Source organism: Aaosphaeria arxii, assembly GCF_010015735.1.
Source record: "Aaosphaeria arxii CBS 175.79 unplaced genomic scaffold BU24scaffold_3, whole genome shotgun sequence".
Taxonomy (NCBI): Eukaryota; Fungi; Ascomycota; class Dothideomycetes; order Pleosporales; genus Aaosphaeria; species Aaosphaeria arxii.
This window is the reverse complement of record NW_022983476.1, coordinates 3,580,738-3,600,203: the sequence shown is the minus strand read 5'-3', so window position 1 is coordinate 3,600,203 and position 19,466 is coordinate 3,580,738. Positions and strand designations below refer to the sequence as shown.

Sequence of the window (19,466 nt, the reverse complement as noted above, 5' to 3'; positions counted from 1 at the left end):
ATGTAGGTATCAAGGTACCCATCTTAGCATTCCTAGGTAATGGGGGCCGTCTTACCGCTGTCCTGTGCAACTATGTACTTATCTGGAATATGTGCATACCTACTGTACGGAGGAGTGCTATACCTATCTACATATGTACCGTGGTCCGTACAAGTAAGACCGTAAGAGTGTACAAAAGAAGTACAAAGTAAGAGTCCAGGACAAAGTAAGAAGTACAAAGTAAGTTGTGTATGTGCTAGGAGGTATGTATGAGTGGGGTGGTTTGCGGCGGTGATGGTGGCAGGCCAACGCAGCCAGCGCAGCCTCCCGTGTCAATATTTGTATCCATACGAGTCAGCAAGCCCGTTCTTGTGTCCATTCTGCTTCGATACCCATTGCGGCATGATGTGAGAGATGGCGCGACGAAAGATTCGCATTCTTCGCCAATCGTGGCGCTTTGGCGAGGACCCTGCTCCGTCTGTTGGTCCTCTTGGTCGTTGTCTTGGTCGCCAATCCCACGCCTGTTCCTATCTATCTCTTACCCCTTGTCCCTTTATCCCCTGGTCCCCTGGCGCTCACGGCCTCGCCTGGCTGAGGCTTCTCGCTGATTTTGTCTCGCTTAGACTGGCTGAGCAGGATCCTGTAGCGGCTGTAGCCTGAGGGCCCAGGGGACCTGGATTGCTGTTCTGATACCGGCTCGTGGGTCGAACATCCCCTAGTCTCCCTTGAGCAGATCTAAGACGATCTAACATGAATTCAATTCGTTCTAGTCCCGCCAACCTGGATAGCAAATCCCTAATCCGTAAACGCCGTGAATGCGTGGCATGGGATTCCATAACCCGCGGCGAGCTGAATATGTATGGAACACGTCGTTGTCGTCTCCTCCTCCTCGTACTTCGCTCTCCTACTAGGTACTTTTCGGTACATTCCCTACTCTTTCGAGCAGGACCCAGCCCGTCCCAGCGTGTCCCAGGCTCCCAGCAGCATAAGGCTGCTTAGCCACTTCTCCTCGCTTGCTCTATTCTCTCTCGCTCGCCATCTCGCCCTCTCGCCTCTTGATTCTTCTCTCGTCTTCTGTCTCGCAAGGTTATGCTAGCACCAGCTAGCGAATGCTCTCGACCTCTTGCGACAGCGGCGTGGCTTGCCTTGCGTGGGTCCTCATCCTCAGCACGCACTCTGCACGTACTCTGTACCAAAACCACACCAAACGCACGCAAGCAACTCAACACAATTGGATTGAGAACTCACTCAACACCGCGTATCTCAGCTCAGCTCAGACAGCCGGTGTCCCCTCCCACTGGCCCCCTTGCTTTGCCTTGTCCTTCCCTTCCAATCCCGCTTGCTAATGACACCCACGCTCACTCCGACGCCAATGCAATGCCCACGCTCGCGCCCATGTCCATGTCCATGTCACTATCCACATCAATACACGCTGGGGCTGGAGGCTGTAACCTACCTGCTGTGCCGTGTTTTAGAGGATACAGCAAAAAAATGTCAAACTGCTTCCAGTCCACCACAGTCCACCATAGTCCAGAGGGGAGAAAACCTAATTATGGTCTACCCTCAGTTTTCAGTTTTTGCTTATCTGCTCCCCACTGCCACCAGGTTTCGAATAGACTTCCTCTTGATCTTTTTTCTTTCTCAATCCCTACTTTTCCAAAAACGTGGTGCCTGGCTGGTCTCTCCAATCGAATTGATCTCGCATAATATACATACATACATGCAACCATACATCCGGTACACAACTTGTTCACTATCACACAGTAGATCTGTTCAGCCCCGTTGATCGTCATTTCCCTTTATTGCTCCTTTTCCCTATCCGTTTCTTTCTCTTTTTTCTTTTTGCTCCACTCTGCTCTTAGTCACACAAGGGGATCTTCCCGCACGTGGCTCTAGCGCCCAAAAAGATAAAGATCGAACTATTTTTGTAACCCGGTTTTCGATATCACAAATCCGTGTTCCGAGACGAGAGGACAGGACAGGGTCTTGGAGTTGTCTTGCATCTTGCATCCTGCAGCCTGCTGTGGTCCCCGAATGAGTGGTCCTTCCGCATTATAAACAAAACTCCTTGTGATCCCCCCCGGCCACCCAATTGAAGCTGTCTCTCCTCTCCCTCTCTCCATCCTCCTCTTCACCTATCGTCGGGATACCCCAGGAGTGCAACCATGTACGAACAATTTGATCGTAGGACGGCTTTCATGAACGATGGAAACTGGGCACCTCAAAACGCAAATCCATCCGGCCCAGGAGCACTCTTCACCAGGATTAAAGTCGACAGGTCATCACGTTCGAGCATAATTTCTATCAAGAATGGCAGTGCCATGTCTTCCTGTTCCAGCCTAAGGAGCGAGCCCAGGAGCATTCTGGTCAGGTCGGAGAAGGGAAGGACATCCAGGATCCTGCCGAAGAAGCTGAAGAGGTTGTCTGCGCCGCCTCCCGGACCCACGAAGAGAGTGAGCTTTATTGATGCGGTTGAAGAGTCGGACGAGGAATCAGAGGGCGAGACGACCGAGAAGGACAAGAAGAGGACCTCCCGGTTTTCCATCTCTGGCATGCCGACAGCCGTTCGAAGCATGTCGAGCCCGTACCCAAAGACGAAATTTCACCCAGCAACCTTCGTCGAAGAAGAGGACGAGGATGAAGACGAAGACGAAGAATCAAGCGACAAATTCCATGCCCTTCCAATCGTTCGAGTTCCAACCCGAGCTTCGTCGTCCAACTCAGCAGCGGCCCGCCTACCAACAGGAGCACCGTCGTCACTGACCGTCAGCTCAACACCAGGAACCTGCACACCGGCCTCCAATCAATCCAGTGCCAGCTCTTCATCATCATCTCTCTACTCCACCCCAGCCTCATCCATTCGCTCCTCCTCCCCATCCCTAGATCTGGAATCCTACTCCATCAACCCCAAATCTCCCGCCCCTAGCACTCCCCACAACCCACTCCTCCAATACCTCCCTTGCACGCACCCAATGTGCACCTCCCACTACCTCCCCTCCTCCCTGGGACCCACCTTCCACACGCAACAGGCCCCCTACAACCTCCGACGAAAACGCGGTCTCTGCGCGGAGCACGCAACCTCCGACCTCGCCCTCGCAAACATCGAATGCAAGGACGAGTGGGAGACGATGCGGCAGAACGCCGGACGCCGCACCCTCGGCGAGGTGGCCGCCGACTTCAAGCAGTTCACGCGGGACTTCGACCAGGACCGGGAGCGCGAGAGCCGGGACTCGGAGCGCCTCCAGCGGCTCTGCGTCGTCGGCCGCCCGCCCAAGCAGGGCACCTCCGCGCCTCCCACCAACAGCAAGCGGTTCAGCAAGATCAGGGACGTCAATGACGATGCCCAGTCTGAGTGGTGGAGGTACGCGGCCCGGCCGTGTGCGAAGAAGGACTGCGAGGCTGAGTGGTACGCACCTTTCTCGAAGGCGCTGTACGACTTCTACTTTCCCGCGAAGAGGAACAGCAATGCTGGTGGATTGACACCGCTGACAACGCTGTGCCCGTCGTGTGCGGCGGAGAACGTCGAGGTTGCTGAGCGAGAGATTCAGGCGAAGAGGGAGGAGCTAGACGACGAGGAGTGCATCCTGTGGATGGAGAAGCTGAGGAAGGACAGGGGCGTTGAGGTCAAGTTCTGGGAGAGGGCGCAGGAGAAGTTCGTCAGGGAGCAGGGAGTCAGGTGGAGAGATGAGATCGTCGGAAAGGATCTGTTGGTCGCGCATCAGCAGGTTCTGGTCGCAGCGGCTGTCGTCGTCACAGAGAATCAGACGTCTGCTACCGTTGCCACAGACAAGACCAACAAGAAGCTCAAGAAGAAGCTCAAGAAGGGGAAGAAGGGGTTCTGCGTCGTCATGTAACCGCCTCCCTTCACCATCTTCTCCCTTTTCCTATGTTACCGTTCGCGCGTTGTTGGTACACGATTTTCTCTTTCCGGATCCGCAAATGTTGTTCTTTTTAGCGATATCAAGGCAGGCAAGCATCTAGCATCTCTGGGCTCTTTTTCTCGAGCAATTGTTTTTTATCTTTGGGAGGAATCTTTTCATTCTGGACTGGTTTTCACAAATGGTAATGATCACCCTCTCTCTCGTCCTTTACCCGCATTCATCTTGTCTTTTTTTTGACGTTTTTGCGATCGATTATTTGAGCTTTTTGGCTTTACGACCTGATTTTTTCTTTTTCTCTCTATACAATACATACAATGTACAGGTACTACCTTCGGTTCCCCACCGGATCACTATTATTATTACAACGCAATAGAGCGAGATAGGGCTTCGGTAATATATATAAAAGATCGTTATTTCGGTGGATAATTCAAAAGAATTGCTTACTCGCTTGCTTCCTCGCTTGATTGCTCGTTTGATTGACTCGTGGAAATGTACGTCGTTGCGGAGTCGTGGTCGGTCGTGAGATTCTCGTACGCATGCATGGGTAGGGTTGTACGCGCGGTGGGGGAGCTGAAGTGTGAGTGTCTTATCAATATCGTACGATATGATTGAGGATTCTCGAAACATGCCTGCAGGCATGGGTTGTCGCTTGACCGGTCGATCCGCGAGTCAGTTGGCAGTCGGTAATTGGACGAAGTTTTGGCGCTTCAGGACCGTGTTTCGAAGGAGCGGCGTCGTGCTTCTAAACGCGAGACCCCACCTATTGGAAACAATGTGGTGAACTCTGAAGGTCTCAAACGTTATTTTATTTTGTTTTATTTTTTATTTTGGGTTTATTGAACGATAGTTTACGGCTGTGGATACTATATAATAATCAGTCGAATGTGTGTAGATTAAATAAATAGAACTTAATCAAGGTTCTGAATCTGGTAAACGATATATTGCTCAATGTAGGCAATCTATAAGCCATAGAATTATTGTATGGAGAGAACCTACGCACTCGATCCACTCGCTAAAACTACTTCGGTTTCATTATAGAAGAAAATATCCGTTTTATGTAACCACATATTCGGTGAGATCACCTGTATCATTATTCCTTCATTATCGATTACTCATACAGAGAGTTTGGAGTCAAATTCGCTATTCATGAAAGATAGTCACTACCACTATTCACGCATCATTCCACCGTAGGTCCTATGCATCACTGCGAAGGGTAAAGAAGGTGTGAATAAGTGAAGAATAGAATGTGTGATGGCATCGACGGGAGAGGGAGAACACAGTGCTGATACGCTGGGGCGGGTTGAGGTGGGTGATTCATGAACTTGAATGTTTTCTACATACATATGTGTAAGTGAGCCAAAGTATAAAATGTGATAGGACTTGAATTGAATTGATCGAGTAGGATTGAGCACGGCAAACTTTAAGTGTGGGGAGAAAGATCATGATATTGAATTGGCAATGTGTAGAAAGGGGATGAAGCGAGTGTAAGCATACCTGGAGATTTCTCATGTCTGGTGCAAAGCTGTGAAGTTTAACATGCGAAGATGTTCCGCAACATCGAAGCTCTCGCAATATATCACGATTTGACAAACGGTGACAACAGTATGGCAGAATTACGCTTATACGATTCGATTTCTTCTAAACTCCGGCTACCTGGGATTACTCTGCCTGTGCGCCCGTCCGTCTCTCCAAAGGAACCGAAAAGGACCTTCCTCCGTGATAGCCTAGGGTATAACCTGTAGTAAAATCCGAACACAGAAACGTTTGCTCCCTACACTATAGCTCTCCTTTACTCCCGTCAAAATAAAGTAACGCCTGATGCCTTGCCCTATCCTGAACGCATGTAGCCCGAGGATGAGAAAATCGGAGGATACTCCCATTGAAGGAGGGATATCTGACTGTCTCCATGAAATTAAGACAATAATGCGAACATAATGTCAATTGCCACTACTTTGCTCGACGATTGATTCGCTAAGAACCAGCATGCAAGAAACTTCATACAGGCTTATCTTTCTCCTCTTTCTTTGATAAGGCAGGGCTGGAAGGACTGTCGCGATCATCTGCAGCTGCGTGGGCTTCCGCCGCGTCTTTCCAGTCTGAGCTGCGCCGGCTCAATATGCCCGGTCCAACGGGATCCCGGGGACTTGCCAATGGGCTCGAGGGAGTGGCATGGATACTGCCGTTGATACTATCAGTACGGCCGTGACCTAGCAGTCCACTGCGAACGCTCAGTGCATCCGCTTGCTTCCCAGCATAGTAGCTATTCCGCTCACTGCCGAGCACAGGTGCTACTACTCCCTGCGAAGAGTACACGCTCGCTCGCTCTGCGTTTGCAAACCCAGCAACGCCAGATCGGTTCTGAGGACTGTATATGGTACTACTTTCGGGATTCGCGGAGAGAACGCTGAGGGGGAGAGATTCCCGACTTCCTCCCCAAACGGATGACGGAGCCAAGGCGCGGACAGACGCGTTTGTGTCGAGAGAGTTCCGGCGGCGGCGCTTGGAAGAGGAAGCCAATGTCAATATCGATGCGTTGTCCGTCAAGATGTTGTTTGCCGTGGCAGCCTGGTACGAGGAAGGCTGGGGTTGTGCGGTTAGGTGAGGGGGTATGGCGGACGGCGGCGGAGAGGTTGGGAATTGGTGTGAGAAATGGACGGGCGGCGCATTTGCTTGTGTATTTTGTTGAGTCTGCGCCAGGACGTTTGCTGGTGCGGTTGACTGAATCGTTGTCAGGGTGGTGGTGAGCGAGCGCTCGGAATGGCTGGGCGAGGAAAAGGTGCTTCCACCACCACCGAGGTTATTGCTGTGTCCCGTCGTTTTCGACCTTCCTGAGTGTACGGTCTCGACATTGGTTGCAACCGTTGGCGCAGTGGATTTGTTGCTCTTATCAACAGTCTGTTGGCAGTCCGTGTTGCGTTCTTCTACTGATGTGAAGCTTTCGTTCGAATGTGGGGAGACGGAGGTCGAGAAGGACAAGTGACCATTGCCGGGACTGCTGGTATTGGCATTGGTGGTGTTGAGATGTCCGGATTCCGGGTAGGGGTTGTTGTTCTTTCCAGCGCCTTTCTTCGACTTTGATGGTGAGCCCTGAGCTTTCTTGCCTGAGGAGTGTGGGGAATCGGAGGTGGAGGATTTAAGGTTCGCGAGGCGCTTTATCCAGCCGAAGGGCCGCTTGTGCGTATGTCGGTCTACAGTCATGGTGTTAGCGAAGGATCCGGAGAGTGTGTGATGTGTGCACAGGTGGTGCGGTAGGAGGTGATGCGCGCCGTTATAATAAGGCAACGCGGCGATTGTGGCTCATTCAAAGAATGACTTCAGGAGAATTACCATGGGGTCTCGATGCGGGCTCGGCGGTCGCCATTCCGCACCAACGCTAAGCGTAGTTGTCAATGGGGGAGGCGGCGAGTAGGCGTTAAGCGTAGTGCGTAGTGCGTGTACTTATTGTGTGATGGTGGATGTGATCGTGGCAGAGGAAGAGGTGTGAGGTTGCAAGGTCAAGGAAGGCGGATATTTTATTACAGGCGCAGGGTGGTGGTGGTGGTCGAACCACGTGGTACCTGTATACCTATTCGGTCGACAACCAGGGCGGAACTGGGCGGCTCGAATTTATCGAATGATGGAGGAGGAATAGAGGGCGTAGAATGAACAAATGATTCCCACCACAGGAATGTAATGTGGTGTATAGAGTCCTGTGTAACGGGAAGGCTATGGGAGAGTTTGTTTAGGTGTGGGTGTTTGGATGAAAGTTGAGGCTGGATCGAAGGAGCATGCAGTGCCTAGATGTATTCTAGCCGAGTGAATGATCTACCAGTAGTAGTAATTAACTATCATCATCATTCACTGTGGACCGGTAATATGTATTATGATATGCGATCATCGTTACTTCTTGGGGATTGGGATGATGTCCGTTGTTACAAGTTACAAACATAGACTACACAACGGGTCCGATACGATCTTGATCTAAGTGTAATGATATCATCGTTAGAGCAACTACTTGTCTTGTAGTGACCTAACTACCTAGGTAGGTAGCCATTCCGGTGGACGATGAGACGATCTCCTTGCCTGAATTGAATGGACTGACGGACAAAAGACAGAAGAGGGAGAACTTGAGGGAACAGAACTGGGGCAACAACGGGGAAGGTGACTGGCGCTAAACCACGTCAGGGTTCGCCTCAGGGTCCTGTCCTCTTCCCCATCTCATAGCGAGCGTTACCTTGAACGGTCACATATGATGAGTAGCACGCGGACAAATACAATGCCAAAGAGAAAGCTAGAGAAGACGTGAGGTGATATGATTTGAAACTAGTAGCAATAGATTAATCTCCCATAATTATACGATTTGATGGTTCAGGCAAGTAAGTACCTAGGTATGCTAATGTATGCAATGGAACGGTCCGTGCCTGGCGCCAAGCCATAATGACGAAGACGGAGGATCGACGACAAAGTGCCACTCGATGGATCCATGTGCAATCCATCTCCCTGTAATACCTGCGACACCTGCGACACCTGCGACACCTACAGTTGTGATGCCCGGGTTCCAAGCTACAACTGCCGGCAGCTGAATCCTTCCATTGTCGCTGCCGCTATAACTATTCATACTTACCCTTCCTCAAGGAAGCTACTGTCGCTCCGATCCAGCTTCCTACTTCCTATCGAAACACCAATCTTTCTCCATCTAAACACGCTCCGAACTGCACCAATGGCATGCCATGTTCAAGCATCACGACAGTCGAGGAGCTGCCTCTCCTGCGATTCGCGGAAGGTCAATTCTGCCCCTACCGGATGAAGCCATCGCCCAAATCAAGTCCTCAACTGCCATCACTTCTCTCAACGGCGTCGTGCTTGATTTGCTGAAGAACGCATTCGATGCGCGTGCCACCAGGATCGAGGTTACCGTAGACTGGGCTAGAGGTAGCTGTACTGTCGAGGATGATGGTCTTGGAATTGCCCCGCTCGAATTTGCCGATGGAGGCGGCTTGGGAAAACTCTACTGTGCGTATACATCGAAGTATAGTGACGATCGTTGTCTAAATTATGTAGATACCTCTAAGTATAGCTCCCAGGAAGTATACCTGGGTCGCCACGGAACATTTCTAGCTTCGCTCGCCGCACTATCCCTCCTCGCCATCACATCACATCATCACGAGTACCGATCGCACAACTCTGTAACGTTTCATCACTCCAAAGTAATCGAGAGACAAACACCAGTAGCCACATATAACGAAATCGCATCGAAGGGCCATGGTACTCGCGTGACAGTGCGTAATCTGTTCGGAAATCTACCCGTGCGGGTCAAGCAGAGAGCAGTGGCCGTAGAGCAAAAGACGGAGCATGATCGTTTACGGGAGACCCTTAAGCAGGATGTCACAGGTTTACTCCTCGCATGGCAGGGCACTGTACGGCTGAGGGTACGAGATGCGAATAACACCGTTATTCTGAACACCAATGCACAACACCCATCCAAGAGTCTCCTTCCGGAGAAAACAAGTGCAACACAACTCCAACACGTCTTGCACGTACTCACGCAATTGGATTTCATCAGCACTGATAACTGGTCAACTTGGGTGCCTGCATCCGCTGCTACATCTGATATCTCGATCAAAGGTGCGGTTTCTCTGATCCCGGCTCCTTCCAAGCGTGTCCAATTCATCTCCCTGGGTGTTAATCACATCTCCCCTTTGAGCAGCCATAATGAACTATACGACACGGTCAATAGGATATTTAATCTCTCAAATTTCGGAATGTTGGACGATGAAACGGACTTGGATGAATCTGAAAAGCTTCGGCGTAAGACCGACGGACGCTTCAAAAGCGATGGGCCTACGCAACGACAACTTCGTGGAAAGAAGGGCGTGGATCGCTATCCTATGTTCTGCCTATGCATCTCTTTCGGGCGCTCAAGTTCACCAGCACACCTTGGTGGTGAGTTGTTCAACGACACTGCCAATTTACAGGCAGTCATCGAGGTTCTCGAAATCCTTTTGACGCAGTGGCTCTCATCACATCATTTCCGACCTCAAAAGACACGCTCCAGAAGACAACGAAAGGAACCGTCGGAACCAGATAGGGAAGGCCCAGTGGATTTTTGCAATGCCTCTCTTGGCAAAGCGTCACCCTCTAGCGACAAATCACTCACTATATTTCCTCAAGAGTCACCTAGAGAGCCGCCTCCGAAGCGAAAACGGTTGACTTCTATGCCCGCTAAATCTCGACAGTCGATGTTCATGGATTGGTCCCGCATCAAGACTGGCAAACCGGAATTCTTGGAAAGCATGTCGAAGGCCAACAACCGAAAAAGTTCAACGCCCCCGCTCAGGTCATTGCCATTGGAAATAATTCCTCGTCTAAATTCTACCAAACCTAGTGCAGAAGTCGCCGGCTTGACTCCTACTCCTTCGAATGATTCGTTGGATGCCTGTTCAACGCCTCGCGCTCAAGTCGATAGAAATACTGAGGACGACACGATCGTTTGGACGGACCCGTTGACCAAGCAAACTCACCTATTAAACGCCCGTACCGGTTGCGCCGCTGTGCAGGCCACTTCAGCACCTCCCAAAGTGAGTGCGCGCCTAGCTATAAGTTCGCACGAAGATGGTCAAGAAATACACACTCCCTTCCTTGATGGAATTCTGCAGACTTGGACAAATCCTATCTTCAAGCCTACAGAAAGCCCTATTCCCAGATTTCAGTCAATTGATGCCGATGTGCATGTTGCTCAATCTGCACATGCTCAGTGCGCTCATTTTGACTTTGCGAATACTTTCCGCTCGCAAGATGGCTGGCGCACCGATAGACTGTCGAAAACTGGCCTATACCAATGTCGAGTGTTGGGACAGGTTGACCGAAAGTTCATTTTAGTGGAAATGCCTGGGTTTTCCGCTTGCGATGAGGGCCGAACTGATACTCGCCTTCTCGTGCTAGTAGATCAACATGCAGCTGACGAACGCATTCGTGTTGAAACGCTTCTTGCTGAGCTTTGTGCGCCACTTCAACAGCCAATTAATGGCACCGTGTACACCTCCAAGCTCGGATATTCTTCCAAAGTCGCCTCCATGATGTTGCAAAAGCCATTACTGTTTTCTGTATCCCCGACGGAGAGTGATCTCTTTATCAAGCATGCTGCTCGGTTCGCCGCATGGGGTGTTCTATACGACGTATCTGTGGGACACTCGATTGTTAAAGGCAACCAGGCATCCCTTGTGGTTACAGCACTACCACCTAGCATTGCAGAGCGCTGTAGATTGGATCCCAAGGTACTTATTTCGTTCCTCCGCACCTCTGTATGGACATATGCAGAAGATTTACATCTTCCTACTTTGGCCGATGTTGACCCTTCGACGCAAGAGGATGAAGATGAAGCGCATACCCCTTTATGGGTTCGCCGTTTGTCCCACTGCCCCCAAGCTTTGGTTGATATGATCAACTCTCGCGCCTGTCGCTCTGCAATCATGTTCAACGATGAGCTCCTTAAACATGATTGCGAGGAACTAGTGACAAAATTATCGAAATGCACGTTTCCCTTCATGTGTGCGCATGGCCGCCCGAGTATGGTACCGCTGGTAGACTTGAATAACTTTGGTTATGATCATCAGATCGGACCAAGTTCTACCGGCACAACACAGTGCGGAAGCGTGCAGGGTCGAAGTGATGATTTCGTATCTGCCTGGAAAAAGTGGAAGCAGAAATAGATCACACTGTATGATTCGAACAGTGTTTCCAGGTTTACCGTGTGAATTGGATACAATCTTTATGGAGGCAGATACCCGTATTGAATATTGAGATTTTTAAAATTAAAATCGAAGACAATTATAATTCAGATTGGGAAATGAAGAGATGTGTGAACGCCATGAGACCTGCGCAAGCTATATACTTGTTAAGAGCAGAGACAGGTCAATTAAACGTTCGACTGTGCATTTGATCTTGGAACATTCTGAGAGGGCCTATAGCGAAGTTGGTGAAGTTCGTATAAGCGTGACAAATTGGTTCCGTGGAGGGAGAAGGAATTCTATGACTACTGGGGTGAAATTTCTATATGAATGAGCTGATCGACCGCGTGTATGCAGTATGAACTGTTCATATGGTTCCTAAGGGCCTAATTGCTTTCGAACAGAACGTATTCTGTATGTGAAAGGGAGTGCGAATGCAGATCGTGCCAAAATCAATTTGTCTGAGGCGTGGTGTTGGAAGAGTTGGAAGAAGGAGGTCAAAACAAAAAAGACCTGAAATGCAGAATGCACAGGCCAATTCGCCCACGTGTTTTCGCTCCCTTCAGCTAATCTCCAACCGGATGGCACTAAACCCAACGCGCGTCCCGACGACCCTTTAAACATCCCCCATTTCTCAATGCCATAATAATCACCAGTTCGACGGCCTGAAATCTTCCATGGATGCCCTACGACAATTCCTATCATGACCGCTAATGTTTCTTTCAATTGCATATATTCTCTCTTGACCATAATATTTCGCTACTGGATCCCATAAATCCAGGACCATGTTTCCCCGATCTTCCATCTTCTGTCTCTGCTGCCGCCTCCCATCAAAACTACGCCGGCGTGCTCGTCGGTCACGACTATTCACCATGCTGGCCCTTCTGGCCATATTAATAGCCTTCATTACACCCTTCTACATAATCTACAAGCCACCGACACTCTTAATCCGGTACTTTGCATTCCGCTGGCCGGACGTCCTCTGGCACGTGTATCCCACAACCGAGAAGGTCATCGCACTCACAATCGACGACGCACCAAGCGAGTACACCCGCTCGATCCTCGAGATCTTAAAAGACAACAACGCAACTGCGACCTTCTTCGTCATCGGCGGCCAAGTGCATGGAGCCCCACAGCAAGAGATCCTGAAAGAGCTAGTCGCCAACGGCAACGAACTGGGCAACCACGCCATGCACGACGAGCCGTCGCGCTCCCTCCCGGACTCCGAACTCATCTCGCAGATCGAGACGGTCGAGGGTTTCATCGACGGCGCGTACGACGCCGCTGGTGCCCCCTCCCATCCCGCCCGGTATTTCCGACCCGGGTCTGGGTTCTTTTCGGGGAGGATGAGGGCGAGGGTGGATATGTTGGGGTACCGGATCGTACTGGGGAGCGTGTACCCTCATGACCCGCAGATTCCGTACCCGAGCATCAATGCGAGGCATGTGCTGAGTATGGTGAGGCCAGGTGCCATTGTGATCTGCCATGATAGGAGGAGCTGGACGATTCCGATGTTGAGGAAGGTTATCCCTGAGCTTAAGAGGAGGGGGTACAGGATCACGACGGTTTCGGGGCTGTTGAGTCAGACGGCGGTGAATTGAATGAGTGATGAGGGTCCTGAGAGTCATTGCACCCGACTGAGAGATGAATGTTCCGGAGAGCTCGAGGATGTCGAAATGGGAAGCATCCGCGTTGAAGTACCAAAGGTGGCTCGACGCCCTGCAAGGCTTTTCCTTGGACTCTATGTCGAGCGAGTACCCAGTATGGAAGAGCTCCTTATGCAGATGCACCAAGTCTGGTACTGCCTCTACGACAGGCTAACTCGCACGATCACGCCAATATGTTTGGCGCAAAGAAGAAGCAAAATCTATACGCTTCAAACGCATGGTGCAAGCACCGAAGGCACCAAATTGAGTTACAGTCAAGGACGCTATAACATCACGAAAGGGGGCAAGGAATGAACATAGAACAATGCCTTCATTTCATGATAGCGTATGTATAGGGGTGCCTCGGCATGCACACGAATCCGGAGACAATGATATACGTCCTGAACATATCCGAAAAACCAAACGAGGCAATATGTAAAGTTGATTTCATTCCATTCCTCCGTCCTATTCACAGACCTTCATATGTAGTAGTAATATATTTCCGGGTCGACTCAGTCACCATACGCTTTCGTCACCAGCAATCCCCCCTTCCCCACCTACAAAGCCTTCCTCAAAGCGCTCTTGAACGGAATGATCTGCACCTTCTCCAAGTCCCACACGCCGCCGGCAACGTACGGGTCCTTCTTCAGCCTCTCGATGACTTCCTCCCGGCTGCTCGCCCCGATCAACATGGCGCTGCCCTTCATCTTGGGGGTCTCGCCCTCTTTGATAGGCTCCTCGAGCATGGCGCCTGTAGACGAGAGAATATAATTAGCTAAGAGGAAAGGAAACAAGGAAGCCATAAAAGGATATCAATAAGTAAAAGCACAATAACACAAACGTACCTCCCCAAAGCCAAAAGCTGTCCGGATCGGCCTTCAACCCGCCGAGGTGCTCATTCCGAACCTTCAATCGCTTCTCCAGCGCGCCCTCGAAGTCCGGCGCAATGACCAACCACTCCTGCAATGTGCTGCTGGCTCCTGGTGCCATTGTTCGTTGTGCTGCGCTGCTGGAAGATAACGAGATGGTGAATGGAGATTTGGTTCTTGCGGCGAAAGGGAGGATGCTTGGACGGGGAGAGGTGAGCGGTCGTAGTAACGAGGTGGTGGCTCGAGGTATGAAGGGGCGCATAGATATATATGTGTGTATGCCTGGAGAGAGAGAGAGTGTGTGTGTGAGTGTTTGTGTGGTGTGGGAGGTATAGTAGGACGGAGGATGTGGGGCTAACCGGTGGGAGGAGTGAACAGGATCGATGGGTGAGAGCTGTGTCCAATTGTTAGAATTGTGGCTAGTAGAGGTCTGGAAGAATTACTTTATAGTCTGTTCGATCGGATTTTGTGATTGCGTATGTGGTGCTGGTGGTGGAGGGGCGTTTGTACTCTGAAAGGCGTGTAGGGCGTCGTTGTTCTTGGATGTCATATATGAGACGCCGAGGTCGCTTTCCATATCGTAATGCCGCGCGGGTCTTCCCCGCGGTGGAGGGGCAGATGCGCGTTCCTGAATCTGCCAAGCCTTAAATTCCTCCGGGTCCGACAGAGAGTCGGCTCGTGATACACATGCTCCAGATCAATTGCAAAGTCTCTATAGTCTCTCGTAGTCAATGATGCATTTAAGCATAATAGCCCGCTGTATATATTAAGGCCAAATATGTAACACGTTGATAATGCTAACGTTCCCCCATCCAAGCTCATGGTCTCATTCCTCCGTGTGAAGCAAATTATCAGACATCCAGCCCAAACGCCGTTCCCATACATGATGAAGACAATGGCATCCTCTTATGAAATATTCCCAACAATGTCAGAGACATTCTTATCATCGCTCTTGTCTAACCGCTGCACATGATGCAAGCCTCCTTGTTTTCTATCGAGCAGGCCAAAACAGCATCAGCGTAGATGTCCCCGTCTCGTGCAGCCGAGTCATCCTCTGCATCCTCATCCTGCTTGACAGCCGGCTTAGTAAGGACTTCGTCATCTACAGGCTTGTCGGCAGGGTCAGCGCTGATGAGCTTTGGGCTGTCACCCTCCTCGACGTCTGCCTTGAACGGCTTCTGTGCGAAAGCATCTTTCACAGCAGCGGCGGGAGGAGGAGTTGCCGTAGGAGTGGGCACACCGTTGTCAGAAGTACCGTTAGGGGTCTTCGACGCGAACATGGGCGCAGGGACGGCCGAGGCAGAAGGAGAGGGAGAGCTAGTTCCACCCAACTGCCTTCGCTTAGATCCCAACGCACGAGCAACATTTGTGTCTGCGACCTTAAGAGCTTCTTGGTCGACTGTGAACTGAATGGGAGCGGAGGCAGCCATGGTGCGTAGGTAGTAGAGACCAGTCTTGAGACCGAGCTTCCAGCCAGCGAAATGCATGGATGTAATCTTACCCATGGTAGGCTCCTTCATGTGGATGTTCAGAGATTGGGATTGATCGATGAAGGCGCCACGGTCAGCAGCCATCTGAACAATAGTACGCTGAGAGATCTCCCACACGGTCTTGTAAAGAGCCTTAATATCGTCAGGAATGTTGGGGATCCTCTGAATCGAGCCGCCCTCAGCAATGATTCGGTTCTTCATGTTATCGGACCACAAGCCCATATCCACGAGATCCTTGAGAAGCCAGGGGTTGACGACCTGGAATTCACCAGCCAGGACACGGCGAGAGTAGATGTTGGAGGTGTATGGCTCAAAGCACTCGTTGTAACCCAAAATTTGAGAGGTCGAGGCAGTGGGCATAGGAGCAACAAGCAGTGAGTTGCGAACACCGTGCTGGGCAATCTTTGCCTTTAGAGAGTCCCAGTCCCAGAGATCGGAGGGTGTGACATTCCACATGTCGTACTGAAGAATTCCCTGAGAGACGGGAGACCCTTCGTAAGTCTCATATGGACCGAGCTCTTTGGCAATCTCGCACGACGATTCGAGGGCAGCATGGTAAATGGTCTCAAAGATCTGAATGTTCAGCTTCTTGGCCTCTGGCGAATCGAATGGCATGCGGAGGGCAAGGAAAGCATCGGCAAGACCTTGGACACCAAGACCGACGGGCCTGTGCCTGAAGTTGCTTCGACGTGCTTCCTCTACAGGGTAATGGTTGACTTCAATGATCTTGTTCAAGTTCTTGGTAACAATCTTAGTGACTTCATGGAGCTTCTTGAAGTCATACTCGCCACGCTGATGGTCGACGTAGGCAGGCAGAGCAAGAGAGGCAAGGTTGCACACGGCGACCTCGTCAGGGGCAGTGTACTCGATAATCTCAGTGCAGAGATTCGAGCTCTTGATGGTGCCCAAGTTCTTCTGGTTGCTCTTGCGGTTGCAAGCATCCTTGTAAAGCATGTAGGGGTTACCAGTTTCAGTCTGGGCCTCGAGAATGGCATACCAGAGCTTCTGAGCCCTGACCTTCTCCCTACCACGACCCTCGGCTTCATATCTACTGTTGTTAGATGCCATAGCTTCTTGTGTCGATACAGAAATAACTTACCGGTGGTATAACTCCTCAAACTCATCACCATACACGTCAGCCAAACCGGGAGCTTCGTTGGGACAGAAGAGTGTCCACTCTCCATTCTCCTGGACACGTTTCATGAAGAGATCAGGAATCCAGAGCGCGTAGAAAAGATCACGTGCTCGGACCTCTTCCTTTCCGTGGTTCTTGCGAAGATCAAGGAAGCCAAAGACATCGGCATGCCAGGGCTCTAAGTAGATAGCGAAGGCACCAGGGCGTTTGTTTCCACCCTGGTCAACGTAGCGGGCCGTGTTGTTGTAGACCCGAAGCATGGGAATGAGACCGTTCGATGTGCCGTTGGTACCACCAATGTATGAGCCAGTAGCACGAATGCGATGTACGTTCAAGCCAATACCGCCAGCGGTCTTGGAGATCATGGCACATGTTTTGAGGGTGTCATAGATACCCTCAATGCTGTCATCCTTGATATCGATAAGGAAGCAGGACGACATCTGAGGCGACGGCGTACCGGCGTTGAAAAGCGTGGGAGACGCATGTGTGAAGTATTTGCTTGACATGTAGTTGTATGTCTCAATTGCCTTCTCGATGTCCTCGCCGTGAATGCCGACAGACACACGCATGAGCATGTGTTGCGGACGCTCGGCAACCTTACCGTCAATGCGGAGAAGGTATGAGCGTTCGAGAGTCTTGAAGCCAAAGAACTGGTAGTTGAAATCGCGGTCATACACGATTGCAGAGTTCAGGTCTTCGGCATTCTTTTGGACAATCTCATACACTGATTTTGAGATCATAGGCTGATGCTTGCCATTCTTGGGGTTTATGTAGTTGTATAGGTCAGCTACAACGGCAGACCATTGCTTCTTCGTCTGCTTGTGGAGATTGGACACGGCGATACGTGCAGCGAGGATGGCGTAGTCCGGGTGAGTGACGGTCATGTACGCAGCGGTCTCTGCGGCCTGGAGGGCGTTAGCATATGAAGCCATAATGGGTTATGGGTTATGGTGGGGCATACCAAGTTGTCCAACTCGATCGTGGTGACACCATGGTAGACACCAGAAATGACTTTCATGGTAATAGCAGCGGGATCAACATGCTCCGGGTCAAGGCCGTAACACAGCCTTGATACTCGTGCTGTGATCTTGTCGAACTGCACGCGCTCTTTGCGTCCATCTATGCAATATGCGTCAGTACTGGCGACGAACCGTTCCAGAAGACCGGGATAGGGATTGACTGAGAATCTCAAGTTTTTCTTACTTACCACGCTTGAAGACAAACATCTCGAGCTATATAAGCAAAGATGCTATGTGTACAGGAAGAAAAGGGTATCTCGTGTGAGTGTTTTGAGGTGGGTTGCGGAGGGAACACGCTCTGGAGGTGGGCAGAAACTTAAATGGGAAAACGCGTCGACGCGACAACGGGTGCACGTTCTCCTGCACTGACACTAACTACCAACTTAAGCTGAATTACTGACTAATTGGGCCGGCACTCTGAACGCGAGAAGTGGCGACATCGGAGTCTATTGATTGCAGAAGGGAAGGGTCTATAGAAATATGTAGTGTTGGATTTTCCTCAAAATCATGAACATAATTGTTGTAAAAGTTGAAGGTGTAGTACGCGTTTGGTGATGCAGGTAATCACGTGATCGATATGCATATGCAGCTGCACGTCAAAGTGGCGGAATATTAGTTACGCCGAGCTTCCGATAGCTTTTCTCCAGAGCGGTATGCATCACCATTCACCTCCGCATCTGGTGTTAATCGTCCCCGCTCGAGCGTTTTACAATCGGCAGCTGCACCCGAGTGTTGCCCAATTGATTCCACCATGGCCGGAGGACACATGAAGTATCGCCACTTGAGTCGCTCATCGTCTCATCGACAGGCACTCCTCCGAAATCTCGTCACTTCCCTCTTAAAACACGAAACGATTTCAACGACATGGCACAAGGCAAAGGAGGCGCAGCGATTGGCGGAGAAGGTCATCACATTAGCGAAAAAGAACACAGAAGCATCAAGACGGCGGGCACATCAGATCCTTTACGTAGGGTACATGGATTGAGTTATAGCGACGATCCGCTAATTGTCTGCAGACACCTGATATAATGGTCCCAAAACTTTTCCAAGTATATGGTCCTCGCTACGCAGACCGACCCGGTGGATACACGCGTGTGCTTCGCATCGAGCCTATCAAAGAAGATCAAGCCGAATCCGCCATCCTGGAGCTCGTTGATGGACCTAGAGATATGCGATTTGCAATGACCGCACAAACACTTGCACATAAGCCAGAAGAACAACCATTGAATGAAATGACGGCAAAGAATGTGGAAAAGGTCACAAAATTCAGGAAGAACGGCATGGAAGATTTAAGAGAGATGGTGGAGCAATTGAGGATACACAATCAGAATAAGCCAGACATTAAGCTTCCTGACAAGAAGAAGGTGTATCCAGAGGACAGACAGAAGAGACTTATGCATTATCGTTGAGGGTTGCATGACTGTATATCAAGGATGTATTATATGGATTTTGCATGTAGGCGGTATATACCATCAAGACTTTTTTCATGCCTTCACGTAGTAAGGAATTTACTTTTGATTGTCCACGCTACCCCAACACACTACTTTTTTTTTAAAAAAAAAATTGGAGATTATAGTGTAATTATAGGTCGGCGATATGGTTATGATTTTCCAGTTCCGATCCACGATTTACGGTAGTCACGCCACGGCATGGTTGAGGTAACCTCCTTGTAGCCTATTACAGAGTTGTTCAGCGGTTTATTTGCATTCAAGGGAACAACCCCATGTATGCCAGAATCTAT

The 19,466-nt window shown here is 50.4% G+C and overlaps 8 protein-coding genes across 8 annotated transcripts; 5 read left to right on the top strand and 3 right to left on the bottom strand.

The window, feature by feature from the left end:
- The first annotated feature begins 875 nt into the window (after positions 1-875).
- On the top strand, positions 876-1,915 carry BU24DRAFT_165228 (uncharacterized protein). The gene has a single exon (XM_033521432.1). The coding sequence runs from the start codon at positions 1,069-1,071 to the stop codon at positions 1,684-1,686; it is 618 nt and encodes a 205-aa protein (XP_033386473.1). The 5' UTR covers positions 876-1,068; the 3' UTR covers positions 1,687-1,915.
- BU24DRAFT_165321 (uncharacterized protein) lies at positions 1,916-4,009 on the top strand. Its single transcript, XM_033521433.1, has one exon. The coding sequence runs from the start codon at positions 2,145-2,147 to the stop codon at positions 3,831-3,833; it is 1,689 nt and encodes a 562-aa protein (XP_033386472.1). The 5' UTR covers positions 1,916-2,144; the 3' UTR covers positions 3,834-4,009.
- A 1,456-nt stretch (positions 4,010-5,465) lies between these two features.
- Positions 5,466-7,345, bottom strand: BU24DRAFT_421133 (uncharacterized protein). Its single transcript, XM_033527652.1, has 2 exons — positions 7,188-7,345; positions 5,466-7,048 (listed from the first exon to the last, which is right to left on the bottom strand). The coding sequence occupies exons 1-2, from the start codon at positions 7,219-7,221 to the stop codon at positions 5,856-5,858; spliced, it is 1,227 nt and encodes a 408-aa protein (XP_033386471.1). The 5' UTR covers positions 7,222-7,345; the 3' UTR covers positions 5,466-5,855.
- A 979-nt stretch (positions 7,346-8,324) lies between these two features.
- BU24DRAFT_368443 (uncharacterized protein) lies at positions 8,325-11,933 on the top strand. Its single transcript, XM_033524372.1, has 2 exons — positions 8,325-8,852; positions 8,901-11,933. The coding sequence occupies exons 1-2, from the start codon at positions 8,570-8,572 to the stop codon at positions 11,546-11,548; spliced, it is 2,931 nt and encodes a 976-aa protein (XP_033386470.1). The 5' UTR covers positions 8,325-8,569; the 3' UTR covers positions 11,549-11,933.
- Positions 11,934-12,438: 505 nt separating this feature from the next.
- On the top strand, positions 12,439-13,167 carry BU24DRAFT_432613 (carbohydrate esterase family 4 protein; the record flags this gene model as incomplete). The annotated part of the gene is made up of 1 exon (XM_033529930.1): positions 12,439-13,167. The coding sequence occupies one exon, from the start codon at positions 12,439-12,441 to the stop codon at positions 13,165-13,167; it is 729 nt and encodes a 242-aa protein (XP_033386469.1).
- A 490-nt stretch (positions 13,168-13,657) lies between these two features.
- On the bottom strand, positions 13,658-14,653 carry BU24DRAFT_421129 (uncharacterized protein). The gene is made up of 4 exons (XM_033527651.1): positions 14,525-14,653; positions 14,441-14,475; positions 14,058-14,363; positions 13,658-13,963 (listed from the first exon to the last, which is right to left on the bottom strand). The coding sequence occupies exons 1-4, from the start codon at positions 14,629-14,631 to the stop codon at positions 13,770-13,772; spliced, it is 642 nt and encodes a 213-aa protein (XP_033386468.1). The 5' UTR covers positions 14,632-14,653; the 3' UTR covers positions 13,658-13,769.
- A 161-nt stretch (positions 14,654-14,814) lies between these two features.
- Positions 14,815-18,024, bottom strand: BU24DRAFT_491156 (uncharacterized protein). The gene is made up of 4 exons (XM_033533766.1): positions 17,914-18,024; positions 17,668-17,825; positions 16,671-17,611; positions 14,815-16,619 (listed from the first exon to the last, which is right to left on the bottom strand). Exons 1-4 carry the CDS (start codon positions 17,930-17,932, stop codon positions 15,038-15,040), a joined length of 2,700 nt encoding a protein of 899 aa, XP_033386467.1. The 5' UTR covers positions 17,933-18,024; the 3' UTR covers positions 14,815-15,037.
- A 374-nt stretch (positions 18,025-18,398) lies between these two features.
- On the top strand, positions 18,399-19,251 carry BU24DRAFT_421127 (50S ribosomal protein L17). Its single transcript, XM_033527650.1, has 2 exons — positions 18,399-18,692; positions 18,742-19,251. Exons 1-2 carry the CDS (start codon positions 18,477-18,479, stop codon positions 19,132-19,134), a joined length of 609 nt encoding a protein of 202 aa, XP_033386466.1. The 5' UTR covers positions 18,399-18,476; the 3' UTR covers positions 19,135-19,251.
- Positions 19,252-19,466: the final 215 nt, after the last annotated feature.

Coding starts and splice junctions, on each gene's coding strand:
- BU24DRAFT_165228 (XM_033521432.1), top strand. CDS start 1,069: ATGCTAGCACCAGCTAGCGAATGCTCTCGACCTCTTGCGACAGCGGCG.
- BU24DRAFT_165321 (XM_033521433.1), top strand. CDS start 2,145: ATGTACGAACAATTTGATCGTAGGACGGCTTTCATGAACGATGGAAAC.
- BU24DRAFT_421133 (XM_033527652.1), bottom strand. CDS start 7,221: ATGGCGACCGCCGAGCCCGCATCGAGACCCCATG. Junction 7,049..7,187: donor GCCCGCATCGAGACCCCATG/GTAATTCTCCTG, acceptor CCATGACTGTAG/ACCGACATACGCACAAGCGG.
- BU24DRAFT_368443 (XM_033524372.1), top strand. CDS start 8,570: ATGTTCAAGCATCACGACAGTCGAGGAGCTGCCTCTCCTGCGATTCGC. Junction 8,853..8,900: donor CGGCTTGGGAAAACTCTACT/GTGCGTATACAT, acceptor TAAATTATGTAG/ATACCTCTAAGTATAGCTCC.
- BU24DRAFT_421129 (XM_033527651.1), bottom strand. CDS start 14,631: ATGACATCCAAGAACAACGACGCCCTACACGCCTTTCAGAGTACAAAC. Junction 14,476..14,524: donor CCGATCGAACAGACTATAAA/GTAATTCTTCCA, acceptor AATTGGACACAG/CTCTCACCCATCGATCCTGT. Junction 14,364..14,440: donor CCTGTTCACTCCTCCCACCG/GTTAGCCCCACA, acceptor CTCTCTCTCCAG/GCATACACACATATATATCT.
- BU24DRAFT_491156 (XM_033533766.1), bottom strand. Junction 17,612..17,667: donor CGATCGAGTTGGACAACTTG/GTATGCCCCACC, acceptor AACGCCCTCCAG/GCCGCAGAGACCGCTGCGTA. Junction 16,620..16,670: donor TTTGAGGAGTTATACCACCG/GTAAGTTATTTC, acceptor TAACAACAGTAG/ATATGAAGCCGAGGGTCGTG.
- BU24DRAFT_421127 (XM_033527650.1), top strand. CDS start 18,477: ATGGCCGGAGGACACATGAAGTATCGCCACTTGAGTCGCTCATCGTCT. Junction 18,693..18,741: donor GGGCACATCAGATCCTTTAC/GTAGGGTACATG, acceptor AATTGTCTGCAG/ACACCTGATATAATGGTCCC.